Source organism: Perissodus microlepis, chromosome 3 (assembly GCF_051167445.1).
Source record: "Perissodus microlepis isolate ML-2025 ecotype Zambia chromosome 3, ASM5116744v1, whole genome shotgun sequence".
Taxonomy (NCBI): domain Eukaryota; kingdom Metazoa; phylum Chordata; class Actinopteri; order Cichliformes; family Cichlidae; genus Perissodus; species Perissodus microlepis.
The window spans coordinates 34,535,355-34,554,616 of NC_140463.1; the positions used below are offsets into that span (position 1 = coordinate 34,535,355).

The 19,262-nt window shown below is 41.7% G+C and overlaps 1 protein-coding gene across 1 annotated transcript; it reads left to right on the top strand.

Annotated features, from left to right (window-relative positions):
• Nucleotides 1-4,697: 4,697 nt before the first annotated feature.
• Nucleotides 4,698-17,017, top strand: LOC146391304 (macrophage-capping protein-like). Its single transcript, XM_084924170.1, has 9 exons — nucleotides 4,698-4,824; nucleotides 11,580-11,773; nucleotides 14,340-14,494; nucleotides 14,933-15,091; nucleotides 15,300-15,449; nucleotides 15,642-15,728; nucleotides 15,817-15,949; nucleotides 16,296-16,387; nucleotides 16,586-17,017. The coding sequence occupies exons 2-9, from the start codon at nucleotides 11,581-11,583 to the stop codon at nucleotides 16,649-16,651; spliced, it is 1,035 nt and encodes a 344-aa protein (XP_084780296.1). The 5' UTR covers nucleotides 4,698-4,824; nucleotide 11,580; the 3' UTR covers nucleotides 16,652-17,017.
• Nucleotides 17,018-19,262: the final 2,245 nt, after the last annotated feature.

The window sequence follows — 19,262 nt, forward strand, 5'->3', positions numbered from 1 at the left end:
AAAAAACAGAACTCTAGTGGAATCAGCTAGAAGCATGCTGTCACATGCAAAGTTGCCAAACACATTCTGGGCAGAAGCTGTTGCTACTGCAGCTTACATACAGAATAGGCTCCCAACATCTGCTTTAAAGAACGAAACACCCTATCAGAGATGGTATGAAAAAAAACCAGACATTAGCCATATGAAAGTATTTGGTTGTGTTGCTTATGCTCATGTTCCAGACACAGAGAGAAAGAAGCTGGACAAAAAGGCAGTGAAAGTTCGTTTCCTGGGATATGCAACCAATGCAAAAGGCTACCGACTGTGGGATGAGGAAAAAGGAAAAATACTGATTCGACGAGATGTGGTCTTCAATGAAACAGAGTTTAAATGCAAACAAAGTGAAAAAGATCTCAGTTTGGGGAATGAGGTGACACTACACACGGGTGAAAGACAAACAAGTACTGAGGAGACTGTCGCCAGTGAGGCTGCAAAAGGAGATCAGCGGATCAGAAGACCTCCAAAGAGATATGGATTTGAGGAGTTTGCTGATGCAGCTACAGTTGATCATTATGCAAACATCTGTTGTGTCACAGAACCAAATACACTGGAAGAGGCTATGTCAAATCCAAATGCAAAGGAGTGGAAAGAAGCAGCTGATTTGGAATATGAGTCACTGCTAGAAAATGGCACATGGGATTTAGTGGATCTACCAAAGGATCGCAAAGCAGTTGGATCAAAGTGGGTCTTTAAAGTTAAGCATCACAGTGATGGACAAGTGGAAAGATACAAGTGCAGACTTGTTGCCAAAGGCTATTCACAGATTTATGGTGCAGACTATGATGAAACATTCTCTCCAGTTGTACGATTTGGTTCAATTCGTACATTGTTGTCATTTGCTGTGCAAAACAATCTAAATGTGCATCAAATGGATGTTGTGACTGCATTCTTGAATGGATACCTGGAAGAGGAAATTTACATGGAGCAGCCAGAGGGTTACATCAAACCTGGGCAGGAACATCTAGTGTGCAAACTAAACAAGTCAATATATGGACTGAAGCAGTCTCCACGTTGCTGGAGCAAAGCTTTTACAGAGTTCATGAAAAGTATTGGTTTTACACAGAGTACTTCAGATCAGTGTGTGTTTGTTAGAACAGGTCAGGAGTTGGAAATATTGGCTGTGTATGTTGATGATCTGATTTTGATTACAGAATCAGCAGAGAGCATGAAGACCTTAAAGGATACTCTGAAGAAACACTACAAAATGAAGGACATGGGTGAGCTAGCCTACATTCTGGGCATCTCAGTGATCCAAGACAAGGACAAAAACCATGTTATACTTCATCAGAGACAGTATATTGAAAACATACTACAAAAGTATGGAATGGACAGTGCCAATCCAGTAGCAACTCCAGCTGACACAAATGTCAAATTAAGAAAGAGTGATGATGTCAGTCAACCTGTAAACCCAAGCATGTATCAGTCAATGGTTGGAAGTTTATTGTATGCTGCCATGGCCACACGACCAGATATTGCACAAGCAGTGAGTGTGGTGTCAAGGTTCAATGCAAACCCAAACACTACACACCTGACAGCTGTGAAAAGAATCCTGAGATATTTGAAAGGAACTCTAAACCTGGGGCTCAAATATCAAAGGACAGAAACAGGAACCTTGGTTGGGTATTCAGATGCTGATTGGGCAGGTGATCAGGACGTTCTACAACTGGAAACATGTTTCTACTTGCAGGAGGTGCAGTCAGTTGGCATAGCAAGAAACAAGCAACAGTTGCACTTTCAACTGCAGAGGCTGAGTATATTGCTTTGAGCCAAGCTGCACAAGAAGGAGTTTGGTTAAGACGACTACTAACTGAGCTTGGAATGGAGACCACAGCAACAGTGATCCTGGAGGACAATCAAGGAGCAATTGCAATCGCAAAAAATCCAGTCGATCATGCAAGAACAAAGCACATAGACATTCGTTACCACTACATTCGTGAATGTGTGCAAAATGGACAAATCCAGCTGAAGTACTGCTGTACAGAAAACATGAAGGCTGACATGTTAACCAAACCACTGCCTAGACAAAAGTAGGGCTGCCACGATTAGTCGACTAGTCACGATTACGTCGACTATCAAAATCGTCGACGACTAATTTAATAGTCGACGCATCGTTTGAAGCTTTGTAAGATCACAAAAGACGCAGGAATAAGTAGTAGGATTTAAGAGTGTAATAACGGACTGAAACAGAAGATGGCAGCACTGCATGTACAAGGATGCCAGCTGCCGTTAAACCCCGAAGAAGAAGAAGTAGCTCTGTCCCAGAATTCATAGCGCAGCCCAGCTCAGTTTCCAACAATGGCGGCAGCTAGTTAGTTTTAATGTTACTCTTATTATTCTTTCTGGGTCACAAAATAAACGTTTAACATATTTTCAGGCGAGAATGTAGCTGTGTTTACCTCAAATATCTGCTCAGTTTATCAAGACACCACATATTTTCAAAAGCGCTCCGACGTTTTCAGAGACGTCTGTTACCCACTAGCTCGATAGCTAGCCGGGGGCAAGGCTCACTAGAGCCGTGAGAACACCGGACTCCCGGCTTCAAACCCACCTCCGTCTTTCGCTACTCAGGTTAAACATATATAAGTCACTTAGATAATTTGTTGTTATTGTTTGGCTTTTTTTTGTATTTTATTTGTTCCTGAGTAAATCGGTTTGGCTGAGATCAAAGTTATAGTTTTTACACAGCTGAATAAACATCAAGCAGACAGCTGATTATCAGAAGTGTGAGATGCTCCAGAATTTACTCCGGTGTCCCGTTATATGTTAGATATCAAGGAGCAGACGGCTGAGTTTATTAAACTTCACCTAAACAATCTGCAAATTTCATTAAAATTTAATAAACTATCATCTTGTCTTTATTTTTAGTTAGCACATACCTTAAACACTTAAAGCTGCAAGCTAATGATAGTTATATAAGAGCAGATGCTGCTGGTGCAATAAGCTGTACGTTTTACATCCAATGGATGATGATCTGATTAGTCGACTAATCGCAAAAATAATCGGTGACTAGTCGACTATCAAAATAATCGTTTGTGGCAGCCCTAGACAAAAGTTTGAGTATCTCAGAGGGAAGATTGGACTGTGTTCAGTTTAAAAGGGTTATCATATGCTTAACATGCCTATACTATGCTTATGTTAAGATGGCGAGCATTTAATTGTAATGAAGAATAATAGTTTTGTCTAAGATGGACACAGTACATTTTTTGTGTGAGTTCAAAACAAAAGAGAAAATGTTTATTTTCTAGTAACACTGTGATATAGGTGCATAATGCTGTTTCTTTGAAAGAAATAAGCAATGGCAGTCAAGTAAGTGAACTCCATGGTAAAATTAAGTGGGAGTGTTGTAATAGTAATTTTACAATGTATGTTGAAGGGATATTACTGCCCTCTGTTGGTGTGTCTGTGCATTACATGCAATAAAAGGTGTTCGTTAAAAACATCAAAAACAACCCCACACCATAATCCCCCCTCCAAATAAGTTTGCATTCAGTGCAATGCAGTCAAACAAATACCGTTCCCCTGGCAACTGCCAAACCCAGACTTGCCTATTGGCTTGCCAGACAGAGAAGTGTGATTCATCACTGCAGAGAACACGTCTCCACTGAGTCCAGTGACAGTGTGGTGTGTGGTGATGTAAGGCTTGGATGCAGCTGCTCAGCCTGTGATTTTATGTGGCCTACCACTTCCTGGCTGAGTTGCTGTTGTTCCCAGTTGCTTCCCCTTTGTTGTAATACCAGCTGACTGTGGAATATTTAGTAGCCAGGAAATTTCACGACTGACTTATTGCACAGGTGGCATCCTGTCACGGTACCATGCTGGAATTCACGAGCTCCTGAAAACGACCTTCTTTCATTCTTTCACCATTCTTTGTAGAAGCAGTGTTCATGACTAGGTGCTCGATTTTATACACCTGTGGTCATGGAAGCGATTGGAACAACTGAATTAATTCATTTGGATGGGTGAGCGAACACCGTGGATAGCACGGCGTAGCTTGATTGCGTGAGGTTTAAAGTTCTCCTGAATATTTTATGCATTTCATTTGATTTAATTGATCCTATGAATTGAAATTCCTTATCTGAATCAATTTTTTCTAAACTTAAAACATTTGCACTTTATCAATAAGTAGACAGCAAATTAAAAAGTCATCCAGACAGCATGCTGTTCACGCCTCTGTCCAGATAAGAGCTCATTTTATCTGTTGGGAGATCCTTTACCTGTGGAAAGGATGAATCACAGGTTTCCCACTATGTGCATGTAAAGCTGTGCAAGCGGGTGGGTGGGTGGGTGGCATTCCTTGTGATGAACTGATTAGCTACACAGATGGGCGCGTCCGACTGGGAGAATCCGAGTTTGACTAATTACAGGAAAACTGTTAACTTCTGTGAGTCACAGAGAGGCCGACTGAACTCATATTGTTAAAATGAAGAAGGTTTCATTAAACAACAAGAAAAAAACTACTATTTTTTTATTTTTTCATTTATTTTTTACACCAAATTTTCACATTTCTGACACAAGACACAAACTATTATGGATTGAAACCACTTTCAACAGCTGGCTGGTGGATTTGTGAAGCAGCAGTTCTGCCTTCCCTCTGAGTCTTGACTAAATGTAGATTTTGTGGGTTTTTTGAGTCAGAGGGCTGGGCTTAGCTTGCCACAGACTGAGGCAGGAAATATCTTGCCTAACTGTGTGTGTGTTTAAGGTCGTGCTGCTTCTTGCATTGCTGCTCTTCTCTCCACTCCCTGCTCAGACGTGTTTTGTGCCACCGCCAGCTCTCTTCCCAAGGTAAGCCTTATCACGGATTTGTTTTTTTGCTTCCCTCTACAGTTCTTCACTCTGATTTCTTCTTTCTGTTCCCACTTTTCCTTTTCCCTGTACTTTTCCCCTGTCTGCTCAGCACATTCCTGCTCCTGGACAATGAGTCTTCAGTTTCACGTCAGTGGGACTCGCCTCTGTCCATCATTTCATTCAAAGTTTACCCTTTTTCACTGCAACGCTCTTACAGTTAGCAGCGAGGGAAGCCCCGTGTTTTTCATTTCCTTTCCTTTTACAGCTTTCTAACAATTTCCTTGAGGTTAGGGTGTGGCACTGAAGTAACTTCCAATCTGTGTCATTACTTTAGACAAGGAAGTAAACTACCCTTGGCTTTAAACCATAGGCAGCGTGCTGTCACATTGAATTAAAATGACACTGTTTCCTTTCTAACCCCTATTTATTTCTCAGTCCACTCAGTATCTCCATCACTCTGTCTTGATTTCACTCTCATAAACGTAGAGCCCACTGAACCGTACACACACACATACACACACACCCTGTTCACCAGTCGCCAACTAACAGATTGCTCTCAGGTCTCTCCACGCCTGATGCTCTGTGCACCTGCATGTCGTACGCTCTCATATTTCATTGTGTGCCCAACAGCGCATGAATGGCTGATTGGCTCAGTGACCCCAGCAGCCTATCTTTGACCTTGTGTATCCATCTAAGCCCTCCCTGTCGGCTCTCCTCTCCATCTAACCAGGCGCCACTTGATGCTTCAGTGGACAAGGCCAAGAGGGCATCTTTGCGTTTTTACCATTTTAACCCCTCGAGCGACCTCGTTTTCTGCTCCGCAACTCGTCTTTAGTTCATTTTGCTTTGTTTCTCCGCAAAAGATTGGACTGGATTTTAGAGATTACAGTGCTCAGTTATTATGCTCCGTATTAAATAGACCAGAGGAGAAACTACTGATTTTAAAATACCCCTCATTGTTTTAAAGGCACGTGAAAGATGATTTTGAATGAAACCAATACCCAAATTTGAAAAATAATAGAAACCTAAAATGAAGTAAGAAAGAAAGAAAAAGAGAAATAAAAACAGGCCTGTCGGTATTTATACGTTTCATGGAAACTGCAGTAAACAAAAAAGAAACAGATTTCGGTTTTTGGAAGTTTGATGCCAGGCTTGTAATTTAAAAATGAGCTTAGCTTCAGAGCTAGTTTTGAAAAGTAAAATTGTAGTTCTGAGGTTACTCTCTCTATATTACTATTTACATTGTCATTAAAAAAAATTAAGCATAATGCTGTAACTAAAAAGATGCCCCTTTCAAGACCTCCTCCTGGGACGCTGTTCTTTAAGTTTCATCAGGCTGCTAATGCATGACCCACCTCGTGCAGACTGTTTCATGAAGTCGACTTACTTTTGTGCAAATACTTATTTATATTTTTTAACTTCATTACATTTGGCTTCATTGTTACGAAGTATTTTGGGTGGTTGCCGCTGGGCCACTGCAGCATCTTGATCATTTTCCTTTTCAGCTGTTCTGTTGTAGATGTACTGCTGTGCTTGGGATCATTCCCCTCGTGCATGAACCAGATTAGCTTTAGCTGTCAGACAGATGGCCTCACGTCTGACTTTAGCATACTTTGGTATACGGAGGACTTGATGGTCCACTTTCCCCCGGCAGCCCGTTCACACAAGTCATACTTGTTCAGTGTTTTTCTACCGGCATGAACTCTAGCATTTACCATCCTAACTGAGACCTGTAGAGTCTGACATGTAGCTTTTGGGCCTTATCTTGGGGTAAAATTTGCTGCGACGTACGCTCCTGAGCAGATTATGGCATTGTGTTAAGACACCTGAATGCTTCAGATCTCCAAACTGCTCACACTTATCAGCAACTGGCTGCTACTTACCCTCTGAACCTCAGAGGCTGGATACAGAAATGCTTTACTTAGACCAGCCCTTCACTCCTGTTTTAAAGAGGACAAATGGGGACAAGGGGAAGAGATGCGATAGAGGAGGGGGAAACAGTGGAAAGACGAAGAAGCCAGCAGCTCGCTCTCACTGTAATTATCAGCTTGGTGTTTAGCTTTAGCCAGGAAACCAGGAACCCGACTCTCCCCACCTCCACACACACACAGCGTCCTATCTTCGGGCCTCAGGTAGGCTTTCATCACTCCGGCTTCAGTTACCTCCCACATATAAGCTAACAAGGCCAGGTGAGCTCAAGCACTCCTCCTCGTCAGACCCCTCGATATCTTACAACCTCAAACACACAACACACACTCCAGTGGACACGCAGAATGGACCTGGAGTCAGACAGCATGCCGGAGGTACCAGAGGAGATCATACAGTTAAGTGGACCGGTGCTTTTATTTGTGCCTCCTTACTTACTCTTCAAGCGGCTGTCCAAGCACTGTAACCTTAACCCAGTGGCCTCTGCATGTGCCGCCTTTCTCCGTTTCCCTGCACCCCCTCTACACTACTCAGTATATATGTTCAAATGCTCACTTCACTGCGCTGTTTGCTCGATTGACAGTTTACAAAAATAATGCTGAGTTTTAAAAGCATGTTGACATCCTGTTAGTCTGACCACAGTGCTGATAGTCAGCACTGATAGATGCGCCGTTTTCTGCTGCCAAATGAGTTGTTTTAAGACACATAACACAGTAGCGCTGGGAGCAGCTTCTTACATGTTGGATCATCACTTGACTCTAATCCCTATAATTAAGCTAATTGCTTGTTTTCCAGCCTCCCTTTATCTTCCCGTTGCCTCTGTAGCAGCACAGTTAAAACAAAAACTTCTCACTTATATGATGATAGAGCTAAAAGGAAGTGTTAAAGTGCTCCGCCCGTGCTTTATTTTATAAACAGATGTTTATCTAAATGCCCGTTGGGGCTCACCCTGAATGTGTTATGACACCCATAAGTTTGCCACCTTTTTTTAATTAGTTTTATTGCAAGAAAAAAACAACCCCAGAGCTTCTTGACGTTGTGAAACATTTTTATGATAAGGTTGATGATGAATATGCGAAACTGCAGATACACATCAGCATGCATCAATATGATAAAGATTATATAAAAGCTGGGAAGTCTTTCTTCTCGCTCGTCATCGACACTGAAGTTAATATTTATCAGTATTTATCTTTGACATCTTGAAAGTTGATTTTTGGCCATTGAAACCAGTTGTCTCATCATCAGCTACTGTTTAGCCACTTCCTGTTTATTTTGAGGTCTCTGTTCTGTCTGCTTAGTATACACCAGTCAGGCATAACATTATGAACAACTACCTAATATTGTGTTAGTCTCCTTTTGGTGCCAAAACAGCCTTGATCATGGACTCCACTCGACCTCTGAAGGTGTGCTGTGGTATCTGGCACCAAGATGTTAGCAACAGATGCTTTAAATTCTGTAAGCTGCAAGGTGGGGCCGTCATTGATCAGGTTTGTTTGTCCAGCACGTCCCACAGATGCTCGACTGGATTGAGATCTGAGGAATTTGGAGGTCAAGTCGACACCTCAAGCTTGTTGTGCTCCTCAAACCATTCCTGAACCATTTCTGCTTTGTGGCATTATCCTGCTATTTAGAAAGGAGGAAAGGGAGGGGCAGAAGGTCTAGTCATTTTCACATACTTCAGTGACGTATGGGAAAATCCCCTATATGTCCAGGGCGCTTTCTTTCATTGCTCTGTGGTCCCATTCTGATGCTCACATGCTCTTTGTTGTCGCTTTCGGTGGTGGACAGGGGTCAGCATGGGTATCCTAACTAGTCTGCAGCTATGCAGCGCCCTACACAACAAACGGTTGTCCTCTGTGCACTCTCACATCTTTCTATTCAAACCAGAATTACATTTTTAAACTACAGCAGCTCATCTGTTTGAAATCACCCTGTTACTGGTTCACCATTGTTCCTTTCTTGGATCACTTTTAATAGATACTGACTGCAGACTGCAGAATGAGAACATGCTACAAGATCTGCAGTTTTGGAGATGCGCTGACCCAGGCGTCAAGCATCACAGTTTGACCTTAATCAAACTTGTTGAAATCTTTACACTTGCCCGTTTTTCCTGCTTCTAACACATCTTTGTGGATAAAATGTTCACTTGCTTGATACATCACGCCCACTAACAGGTGCTATGTTGAAGAGGTAATCAGTGTTGTTCCTTCACCTGTCAGTGGTCATGATGTTAAGCCTGATCAGTGTAAATGTATCCTGCTTTGCACTCGTCAGTTGTCAGGCTGATTCTGTTTATCACCGTTGTCAAATATTCCTGACATGATCTCGTGTTTTCTAGTTTTACCTCATGAGCTCGTGCCATGGCATTGTCATCCATTTATTCCCAATTCACAAGAATCTCTGCTTTTCCTGCACTGTTGGTCTCATTTTAGTGAAACTTACAGTGATCACATAAGTTTATCCAAATTATACTCAAAGTCACTGTCATTTTACAGCACCTTTTATATAGTTTTTCACAGTATTACCTTCATGCATACTATTTACAGTTTCAGCATTTCAGCCATTCAGCAAAGTCAGTGACATAAGAATCTCAAGGTTTACAGAGTTTGTACAAAATTGTAAAGAAAGAATTTTGAAATGTTGATCATGGAGTCGAGTGGTCCTATTGGTTAACTTCCTTGTTATATGGGTGTGGCCTTCATATCACAAGCTAACTGCAGTAATACAATCAATGCAACAGTGCTGCTGCATGCTCATAATTTTATGCTTTTTATATCAATGGTTACTACTACTACTACTTTCACAATACTCTGACCCAAAGTCCTTTCATTTGGTGGCGAATGAGATTAATTTGTCCAGATTATCACTGTTTCCAAGACACCCTAACTTCTCAATAGATTCTAACTCTCACTAGTTTGTGTTGCACAGCCAATGACAAAACTTTGTGTATTTCACAAATTAACTGTGGTCGATCGTGGACCTGATAAGCTATGACGTCACCGACCTTCGAGTTCCCATTATTGTTTTCTTTGTTCCTCATCCATTGTTGGCTTTTTAAGGACGTTCCTGTGCGTTCTTGCCATGTTTTATCAACCTTACCTTCGGCTTTTGACTCCTGCTTGGATTAAAACCTGGGTTTTGGCTTCTGTGTCCTTTTCCTGTGAGTCATTGTAAAATTAATTCCAAATAATTTTGTTTACGGTTCCCTTATATAGTTTTGTGCTGCTTTTAGCAGCTGGCAAGGGTATTCCTCAAGTCATCACTCCAACAAAGTCAATTTCAGCATGGTCTGTCTTCATCCAGAAGATCTTGCTGAAAACTGTAGAGCAAGGAAGCTGGCCATCACTTAAGTTACAGTTTCTGTTTTTCTGTTTAAACAACATAATTCTTGTTGCGTGAAAGTTCACTAACCTAAAGAAATGGCCACCGTCCCAGAGCTTTCAAAATATCTCTTGGTCTTTTTCAGTAGATAAAGATTGCTGAGTTAATCACCCTTACCTTACAAAAGAGCAAACCTTCACTCGCATGATCCAATGAGTCGCCACCCCGGCCAAGGACAACTCGGATGTGCTTGAAAGCTCCCAAAAAAAGACACTTCAAGCCTTTCCAGTGTGATCTATTGCCTTTTTATTTCTTTGTAACAAAATAAAACTTAAATACTTGTCCTATTAACCAATACATACATAATAGTTTGGTTAATAGGGCAAGTATGTAGTAGTATGTTGGCAATAAACTAGGGACCTGTCCAGGGTGTTCCCCGCTCGCCACTCTATGGCATTTCAAATAGGCTCCAGCGCCCTCACCACTGTGACCTGGATAACACTGAACAAGCATATAAAAACAGACTGATGGTCAGAAATGAACAGTACACATACCATAAAGGGGACAAACGTCATCCTTATCTCCATTTTCCACTTGTCCAATTCTGGGTCGTGTGTGGCTGAAGCCCTATTAGGTACAAGCAATAGAAAATATGATTGCAAGTTTCCACAATTTAGATGCAATGTAAAAATACAGTCGGGCACAGTGAGAGATAATGACATGAAAGGTGGTGACGTTGGTGATCTGATCCCCCTACAAAGCTAACCGTCTGCTCTCGTGCAAAGAGACAAACCAGAAAAACCAACCAAAGACAGGAAGACGTGGGCGTGTGGTTGGATGACACACTTGCTTGTCTACTACAAAAAAACACAAATTTTTCGTTGCTAATGAAAAACAAGAGGGGCACGATTACGCGAGTCCACTCTGGCCTCATTCGTACCTGCGACACCAACTGTTTTTGTGCAGTGGCGCTAAGGCTGCGTTGGTGTCGTGTTGCATAAAAGTCATGTAATGTAGCTTGTGGTCCTTAGGCAGCAACACAACCCACACTTTGTGTCTACTTGAGGTATAATTACACTCATCACAGTGTCTCCAGCCTCTGTTCTGTTGCCTTAGAACGATTGCTGTAAGAGCGAATCAAACAACCTCCAGCTACATTCAGAAGTGTACCTTCTCCTTGAGTGTGGAGAGGAGTGTCAGTTTAGTGAGAATTTAGGCACCTTTGAGGAGTAGACAAGAAAGGTCACGTAAAGCCGCTCCGTTTAGACACACTGTGGCTTCAACTTCCTCTTTCACTTCTACTTACTCCAGCCAAATCCGTGCACGCGCTCCCATGTAGAACAAGTTACACAACACTGTTTTGCCACTTCCTGTTTCTTCTTCCTTCTTTAAGGGACATGATGTGTGACTCAGATGTCCTCCATGGATAAGCTTCCCATATGCTCCCTACTCTTTATTTGTTTTTTCTTCTAACACCTTTTTACTTTGTTCTTTTCTCCATGTAGTATGCTCCCCTTGAAGCCAGTGCCAGGTCAGTTCAGCCCAGAGGTCCGGCAGCAGGGCCTGTGGGTATGGAGGGTAGAAAAGATGAAGGCGGTGCCACTAGATTCCTCTGAGGTGGGAGCTTTCTTCAATGGAGACTCCTATTTGGTGCTGGATAACCGCGGGGAGGAGGGAGCTGACCTCCACATGTGGATAGGTAAGAGACTGAAGACGCATCTGGCTTATGCAACATGCTACCCGATGCAAATCAAACACAAAGTACTCTTGACTTTACTTGGAGAAAAACAATGGAAGAGTATCTGATTTCCATTTTACTCCACCCAGTAAAAGAGCTAAGCATTGTCTGGCGCTCGCTACACACCTAACCCTGGCTGAAAGGCTAGTAGCCACCCCGCTGATGGTGATGACACACGAGACACTCTGCTGCCCTGATGCATCATTGTGTGTCGAGAGAAGCTGGATGAAGAGGGATGATGAGGGAATGAGTCCAGAGGGAAGCATTAAAAATACAGGAGCACTGTTATAGTACTCAAATGTGGCTGTTGTTTCCAGCATGTATCCGGTGCTTTGGTAACACTAAGCTGATTGTCACAACTTGGAGAGCCCTCTCTTCGCTCAAACATTCACCTCTGTTAATCCTCCCTCCTCCTCTCTTTGATGGACCGGCGGTCTCTTTGTATGTCCACCGTTTGTTTAGTTCAGCTTTTTTTAATCAGTCGTACCAGCGCCTGATTAGAGAGTATAACCTGTTTGGGTTTTGTATAATAGGTACAATTTACAGATTTCCACTAAATATGTTGGATACAGGTAAATAATAAAGCTGCTATTTGAAAAGAGGATATCGATGCGAAGCAGTGTGTGAAACGCTAAGCAAACCTTTAGTGCTTCCACATAAAGAGGGTAAGTAGCAGCCAGGTGCTGATAATCAAATGCACTTGATTAACTGATCAGACCTGACTATCAGGTCTGTGTTAACATGATGCCAAAGAGAAAAGATGTCAGAAGTGGTCTTGGAGAAGCAACTGTTGTTGCCCATCAAGGAAGAGTTATAAAGGCATTCCAGTCTACAGTGAGGAAGATTATTTCAATTCAACTGGAAACAAGTTCAGAGAAATTACAAGCAAGATCATCACAAACACCTCATACCAACTGTGAAGCTCAGTGGTTGAGGGGTGATGATTTGGGTTTCTTTTGCAGCCACAGGAACTGGGCAACGTGCAGTCATTGAGTCACACATGAACTCCTCTGTGTACTAAAGTATTCTAGAGTCAAACTTAAGGCCGTCTGTCTGACAGCTAAAGCACGACTGAAACTGGTTCATGCAACAGGACAATGATGCCAAGCACAGCAGCAAACCTACAGCAAAATGGTTGGAAAAGAAAAGAATTAAGGTGCTGCAAGGCAAACCTCAACCTTATTTTAATGCTTTTGAGTGCCCTCAATGAAATGAAGCAATGCTGCAAATAAGAATGGAAACAATGTGAGGCACTGATAGGCATACAGAAACCATTACTTCAAGTTACTGTTGCTAAAGGTGGGTCGACAAACTACCCAATCTTTGGGTGTATTAAGTTTTTCACACACTGCTTCTACACTTTGGCTCAGTTTTTGTTAAATAAATAATGACACAGTCTAATGAGTAATATGTTGTTGCTCATCTGAAGTTGTATTTACATTATTTGAAGACCTGTTAAGAAATTCGTGGGTTTTTTTCTTCTTCTTTTTTATTATGCCCTGTATGTTAAAGTGTAATTCTGCAGAAGAAGAGGCAGACTGTGGCTTTCTTGAAAACTCCTCGTGCTTATTTGTCACAGGAAACCAGAGACAACAAAATAAATTCACACTGCTCCAGCTATTTTTGAAAGAACCGTTTTAGATTATAGATTTATTTCCTTTAATTAAAGCTGTTTGGCCAGCCCTGACCCCTGTTTAAGTATTAATACTTAGTTTTACTGGTGAAGTTAAAATTAGCTTTAGTCTAGAGTAGGAGTAAAGGTTTAGGTGCAATCAGTCTTATGTAAGCAGTGCAAGAAATAAGACAATGTGCAGAGAAGCAAAAAGCAAATATGCAGTGTGTAATATTTAGATATGTTAAGAAGCCTGATTGGCCTGGCGGTTCAAACTGTCTGTAAGTCTGGTAGTACATGTAGCAGTACTCGTATGTTATTTGCAGAGCTAACAGTGCTTTGTGGCCGTAGGGCTAGATGATGCACTAGAGGTCCACAGATAACCTGAATGTCCAGGAAAATGTGTGGCACCACTCTCTGTAGGCTAATTTCCGCACCGTCTCCTAGCTTTAGTATAATGAGAGGTCAGCCTCAACTCTGACATCACAAAATACATAAGTAAATACGTTTTGAATTTGTAGAAGTTCAAATTAACAATCAGAACGTGACTCAAGTAGTCGAAGCAGCTCCTACTGGATGCACTGAGGCGGATTTATCATCACAAACTTGACCTCAGCTGGTCGAACGTATTAATATCTTACTGAATGCTTTGGGAAATCTGCCATAAAGTGAGAACAAATTCTAATTGGTGTGAACAGTTTAGGCCCAACTGTGGGCTACCAGCCGAGGCTAAAGATAGACTGTTTTATTTTACATCATGCTCATAAGTTAAACTTGCAGCAACAGGTCCAGAGCAGTTTTTCAGCTTTTTCCCAAAATTGGTTTCTCACATCCCCAATCCTTTATAAATAAACTGAGTTTTTGGACAGGAAGAACATGCTTTTCAGTGACCTGTGCTCCACCCCCTTGTTTCAGGTGAAAAATCGTCTCGAGATGAGCAGGTAGCTTGTGCCATGCTGGCCACCCAGCTGGATAATTTTCTGGGTGGAGACCCCATTCAGCACAGGCACGTTCAGGGCTTCGAGACTCCCGAGTTCATGGAGCTCTTCCCCCGAGGGGTCAGCTACAAGGTGAGCAGGTGGTGGTGGAAACAGCGACGTGTTTGGATGCCTAAAACTGAAAATGCCAGTAACTTTATTACCACAGCATACCTGTGCTGCACTGAACTGTGCACTGCCATTTAAAACAAGCAACAGCAAGCTTTAAAATACAATATTCTGCACTGTATGACTTTTTAATTTTATTATTTTATTTTTAGGAGATTGAGGTGGTCAGATTTAGCTTGTGTAGATTTGGCCACCTCAGGTACATCCTTGGTTACATAAATAACAAATTTTATCGTTTTAGAGCTTCTTGTGACTTCTTTACAGGTAGCAATCTGAGCTTGTTAAAATGAATCAACGTTAAGGCTGAAATCGCTCGTCCAAAAAGTCAACTGTCGTAAAACGTTAAAAAAATAAACTACCATGAAAGTTCAGTCCAAGTGATGATTCTGCTTCTCCTCACAGGAGGGTGGTGTGGAGTCAGGTTTCAGGAGGGCTCAGGGCTCTGGCACCGTGCAGAGGTTGTACCAGATCAAAGGAAAGCGCAACATCCGTGCCAAAGAGGTGGAGCTGTCCTGGAAGAGCTTCAACAAGGGAGACTGCTTCATCCTCGATCTCGGAACGGTGAGATAATCTATCAAAAGGAGGACATGCCGGGGAGAGGTGCAGCCAAACGCCACCGAATCATTTGCTCTTCTAAAATGTGTCAGAGCTATACACTAACGCGCTACACAATAACCAGTTTGTTTCGCTTTTTTACTGCAACCTGCAAATAAAATAAAGTGCCACTTTTACCACGTTGTGCTGATCTAATGTTGATAATTGTACCCAGACGATTGTGTCCTGGACCGGCTCGCAAGCCAACATCTTCGAGAAGCAAAAGGTGCGCGAGATCGCCTCGCTGATCCGCGACATAGACCGACACGGTAAAGCCCGCATCGTGGATGCAAACGAGGGGGAAGAGCCAGAGGAAATGATCAGAGTAAATAAGTTTTCCTGATTTGTCATCCGATTGTTTTATTCAGGAAGGATGGTTGTTTTTTTTCCATTTCCAAGTCAATAATTACATAAAAAAAAAATCTATTTGTTTTGGTTTTTGGGTTGTTGTTTTTTAAAAAAAAAAAAAAAGCTTCTCTTTGTAGTCCTCATAAGATGTTTTTGTGCTGCTGTGCAGGTCCTAGGACAGATTCCGACTTTGCCAGAGAGCACGCCAGAAGAGGACAGCAAAGCAGACGCCTCCAACATAGCCTCCCTCTACAAGGTAAGCTCTATATGCAGAACTATATGCACAACGTTGACGTTTTAAAACCACCATTCCCATCACTGTTCACTGTATGCTCTTTCATCAGGTGTCTGATGCCACCGGTTCCATGACAACGACCAAAGTGTCCGATAAGAGCCCGTTTCTCCAGGAGCTGCTTATTCGTGACGACTGCTTCATCCTGGACAACGGCTCCAACGGAAAGATCTTCGTCTGGAAAGGTGAGGAGCTGCTAATCAAACTCAAAGCAGCAAACTCGCCACCTCCTCATATTTGATATCTGATGAAATGAAATTGTAATGAACACAGTGAAAAATAATGATTGGCAGTTTCACGAGGAGGTGAGTCTGAGGACCTGCTTACATGTGATCGGAGTAAGGGTTTCTTAAAGAGCTACATTGGGGTTTCTACAGTGCTCAGGGACCTTTTGTTCAACAATTTGTTCATCGCTGTAGCTTGTAGCAGGGACACCACGCCTGATATCTAAAGTTACCCTGAAAGTTACTCTGTGTGCGAAAAAGCTCTCAAATAGAGCTGCTAATTAACATTAGCTCATTTAATCATCAGGTAACGGAGCCAATGCTGAGGAGAAGAGGGTGGCCCTGCAGATGGCGGACAAATTCATCGAACAAATGAATTACCCTCGCATGAAAACACAGGTACAGCTGCTAAAAGCTGCTCATGTTAAACACCGCAAACCAGTCAAGCGTCTTTCTTTACTGTAGACAGGAAAGCTCGTACAACCTCTTTGTTTCTATTTATACAGCCACAGATCTGACGTGTGAGTTTATGATGTCAACTGTAAGGTCTTTTATATAAGCAGTAAGCAGTAAAGTTTTATGTGCGTTGCACTACAGGTGGAAATCCTGCCACAGGGGAAGGAGACCATCATCTTCAAGCAGTTCTTCAAAAACTGGAACTGAGCATTTCACTGGGAATCCTGCACATGGAGACGAGGCTGCGCATCTTGAGAGAGCACCTGTTACAAAATGCATCGTTTTGTTTTTTTTAAAGATATATATATATATACTGACTTGTATGTACATACTTGTAAGGCTGACAGTAAGCTGCCTCTTGCCTTGGACTTTGGTAGAATCAGAGATGTGATGCCACTTTTATAAAAAAAAAAAAAAGCTCCTTGTAGTAACAGAAAAAGGATATAAGGAGAAATATTAGATATAACTCAAGTAAATGAGATGTGTTTTTTTTTTTTTTTTTACATTGGTTCAATGGTGTCCCAGCTTTGCCTGCATTTCAAAAATAAATGTAAAACTGTGGTTTATACAGGAGGAAGTTGTGCTGATTATTTTTTTTTACCCCCCCCCCAGTCATCATGTGGGGAAATTATCTGATGCTTATCAGTCACGTCTCCACCCACAACTGTGGGCTTTATATAACCTTTATTCTAAACTACGCCCTTACTGTTGCCACGGCTGCACAAATATTACACCCGACTGTATAATAACACACTATTAATAATTAACTATAGACCATCAATAAACTTCCACAATAATTGGCGATTGAACAATCTGGCATTATTAAGTCGGTCACAGGGGGCATTGCATTTACTGCTGAGTAATATGTGGCATACTTTTACATAAAGGACTTTTTGAAAGGACAGTTATATATATACTGTTTTACCTTTTGCCTGTTCGGCTTCAGCTGCAGGGAAATCAAATTTGTATTTTTGCACAAACACGACGTCGAGATTATTTTCACGCAACTAACAAAAAGGGGGTGAAGAGGAAACCCTAAATAATCTGAGATGACAATATTATCAGGCCTTCATTATTCCATGTCCGTGACTTGGAGTATTCACAATAAACCAGCTGTGGGACTAAAAAATGCCAGTAATTGTTTCCTTCACTCACTTCCAAAAGTGCTGTCATCATTCCTCTTTGACCAGTCCCTGTGTGGCTCCATGACCTATTTCCTACTTAGATTAACATGCCCTGGCATTTTCTCTTAATGACTACCTGGCATAGCACAAAGGTCATTGCTTCTTTAATAATCAGCAGGCGCGTTGAAACCGACCCAAAGAATCTCCCACCTCCAGATGTCTCTCAGAGGGGATCAGCCTCTGATGCTGATGTTTATTCTGCTTTAACCAAAAACCTTTGGTTTAGTTATTGAACTACAGCTACTAAATGTTACTCAGACAGCTTTCTGATTTGTCTGCTTAGGAGCTACTCTGAGCTCTGTGTGGCCTCCCAGGCTATCACACGTCTTGTTCTCAGAGTGATTTGTGCTGGTCAGCCACTCTCAGGGAAGGACCAGGTATTTTGAATTCCCCTGATTTGTACCCAGTCTTTCTTACCGCAGACTGCTTAAGTTCAAACTCATTATAGGAGATTATGAAAGGTTGCTGTTTTTTTTCTGTTGTTGTTTTAATGCAGAGATTCATTTTCAGTCAAGTATGCTTTTAAAGTCGGACTGAATCGCTGAATTTGGTTCTCTTACACAAACTGTGGAAACATTGATCATATTTTAGGTTACACTGCTGCTGAAGGTTAGAAAATTCACGAATGTTCTCTTGCAGGATGATTTATTCAGGTTTAATCTCCACCTGACTCGATTTTAAAAGGCAAACTGAAGTTCAGAAGCTCAATAGGGAAAAAAAACTCAGCGGCTAATAGTTTACACTAGATTGGTTTTATTGTATACAAACAGAAACAGCGTAAGGTTCGGCGGCTTGCATAATGACACTATGACCTTGAAGTCACAGATAACCAGGCGGTGGAAGAAACCCACAATGATTTAGGCAAAAACTCCAGGAATAAGGACCCCACTTTAAAAATCAAATTTGGACCAAGTATAGCTGACTGTAACTTTTCTTCTTCTCCTGGTTATTAAAAGTAATCCTCTCCTTCTCATATGCCTGTTTCATTTTGCACAGTGCAGCGAGATGTAACACTGATGACCAAAGGGGAATAAAGGGCAGCGCGCTGATGATACATACAGGGAAGCATGTGTTTCTCTGACGTTTCTGTATGTAATGCTGAAGACATCCAGATGTGCATGCCTTGAGTCATTTTCAATGGAAGCTCCTATTTTTCTGCCTTTTTTGACACCATGCAATACCCTTCCAAATTACACCCGCTCGGGACGTTATGAGTCCAGTCAATGGATGTTATTGACATAATCAGTAACTTCTTCGACTCATAATTTGCTGTTAAGCAAAAGGAAATAAAGACATAAAAACAAATCCCACATTATGTAAAATGTAGATGTAGAACTGTAGTGTGTTGTTTTTTTGTCTTTTCAGTTCTAATAAGTATTTATTTAGCACCTTTCATCACAGAGTTACAAAGTGCTTCACATGAAGATTTACTTAAAAACAAAAAAACAACAAAAATAATGAAATGAAACTAATATAGTCATTCCTGAAAGATGGCTTTATACTAAGTCACTGAAGTCTTTTTAATAAGCAGGGCTGACAGTTATATGGTGTCTTTTGCATGTTGACGTCTCTCAGAGCGCTGATGCCAACCTTACTGAACTTTTGGGAACTAATCTTAAAAGCTGGGTTCGTGC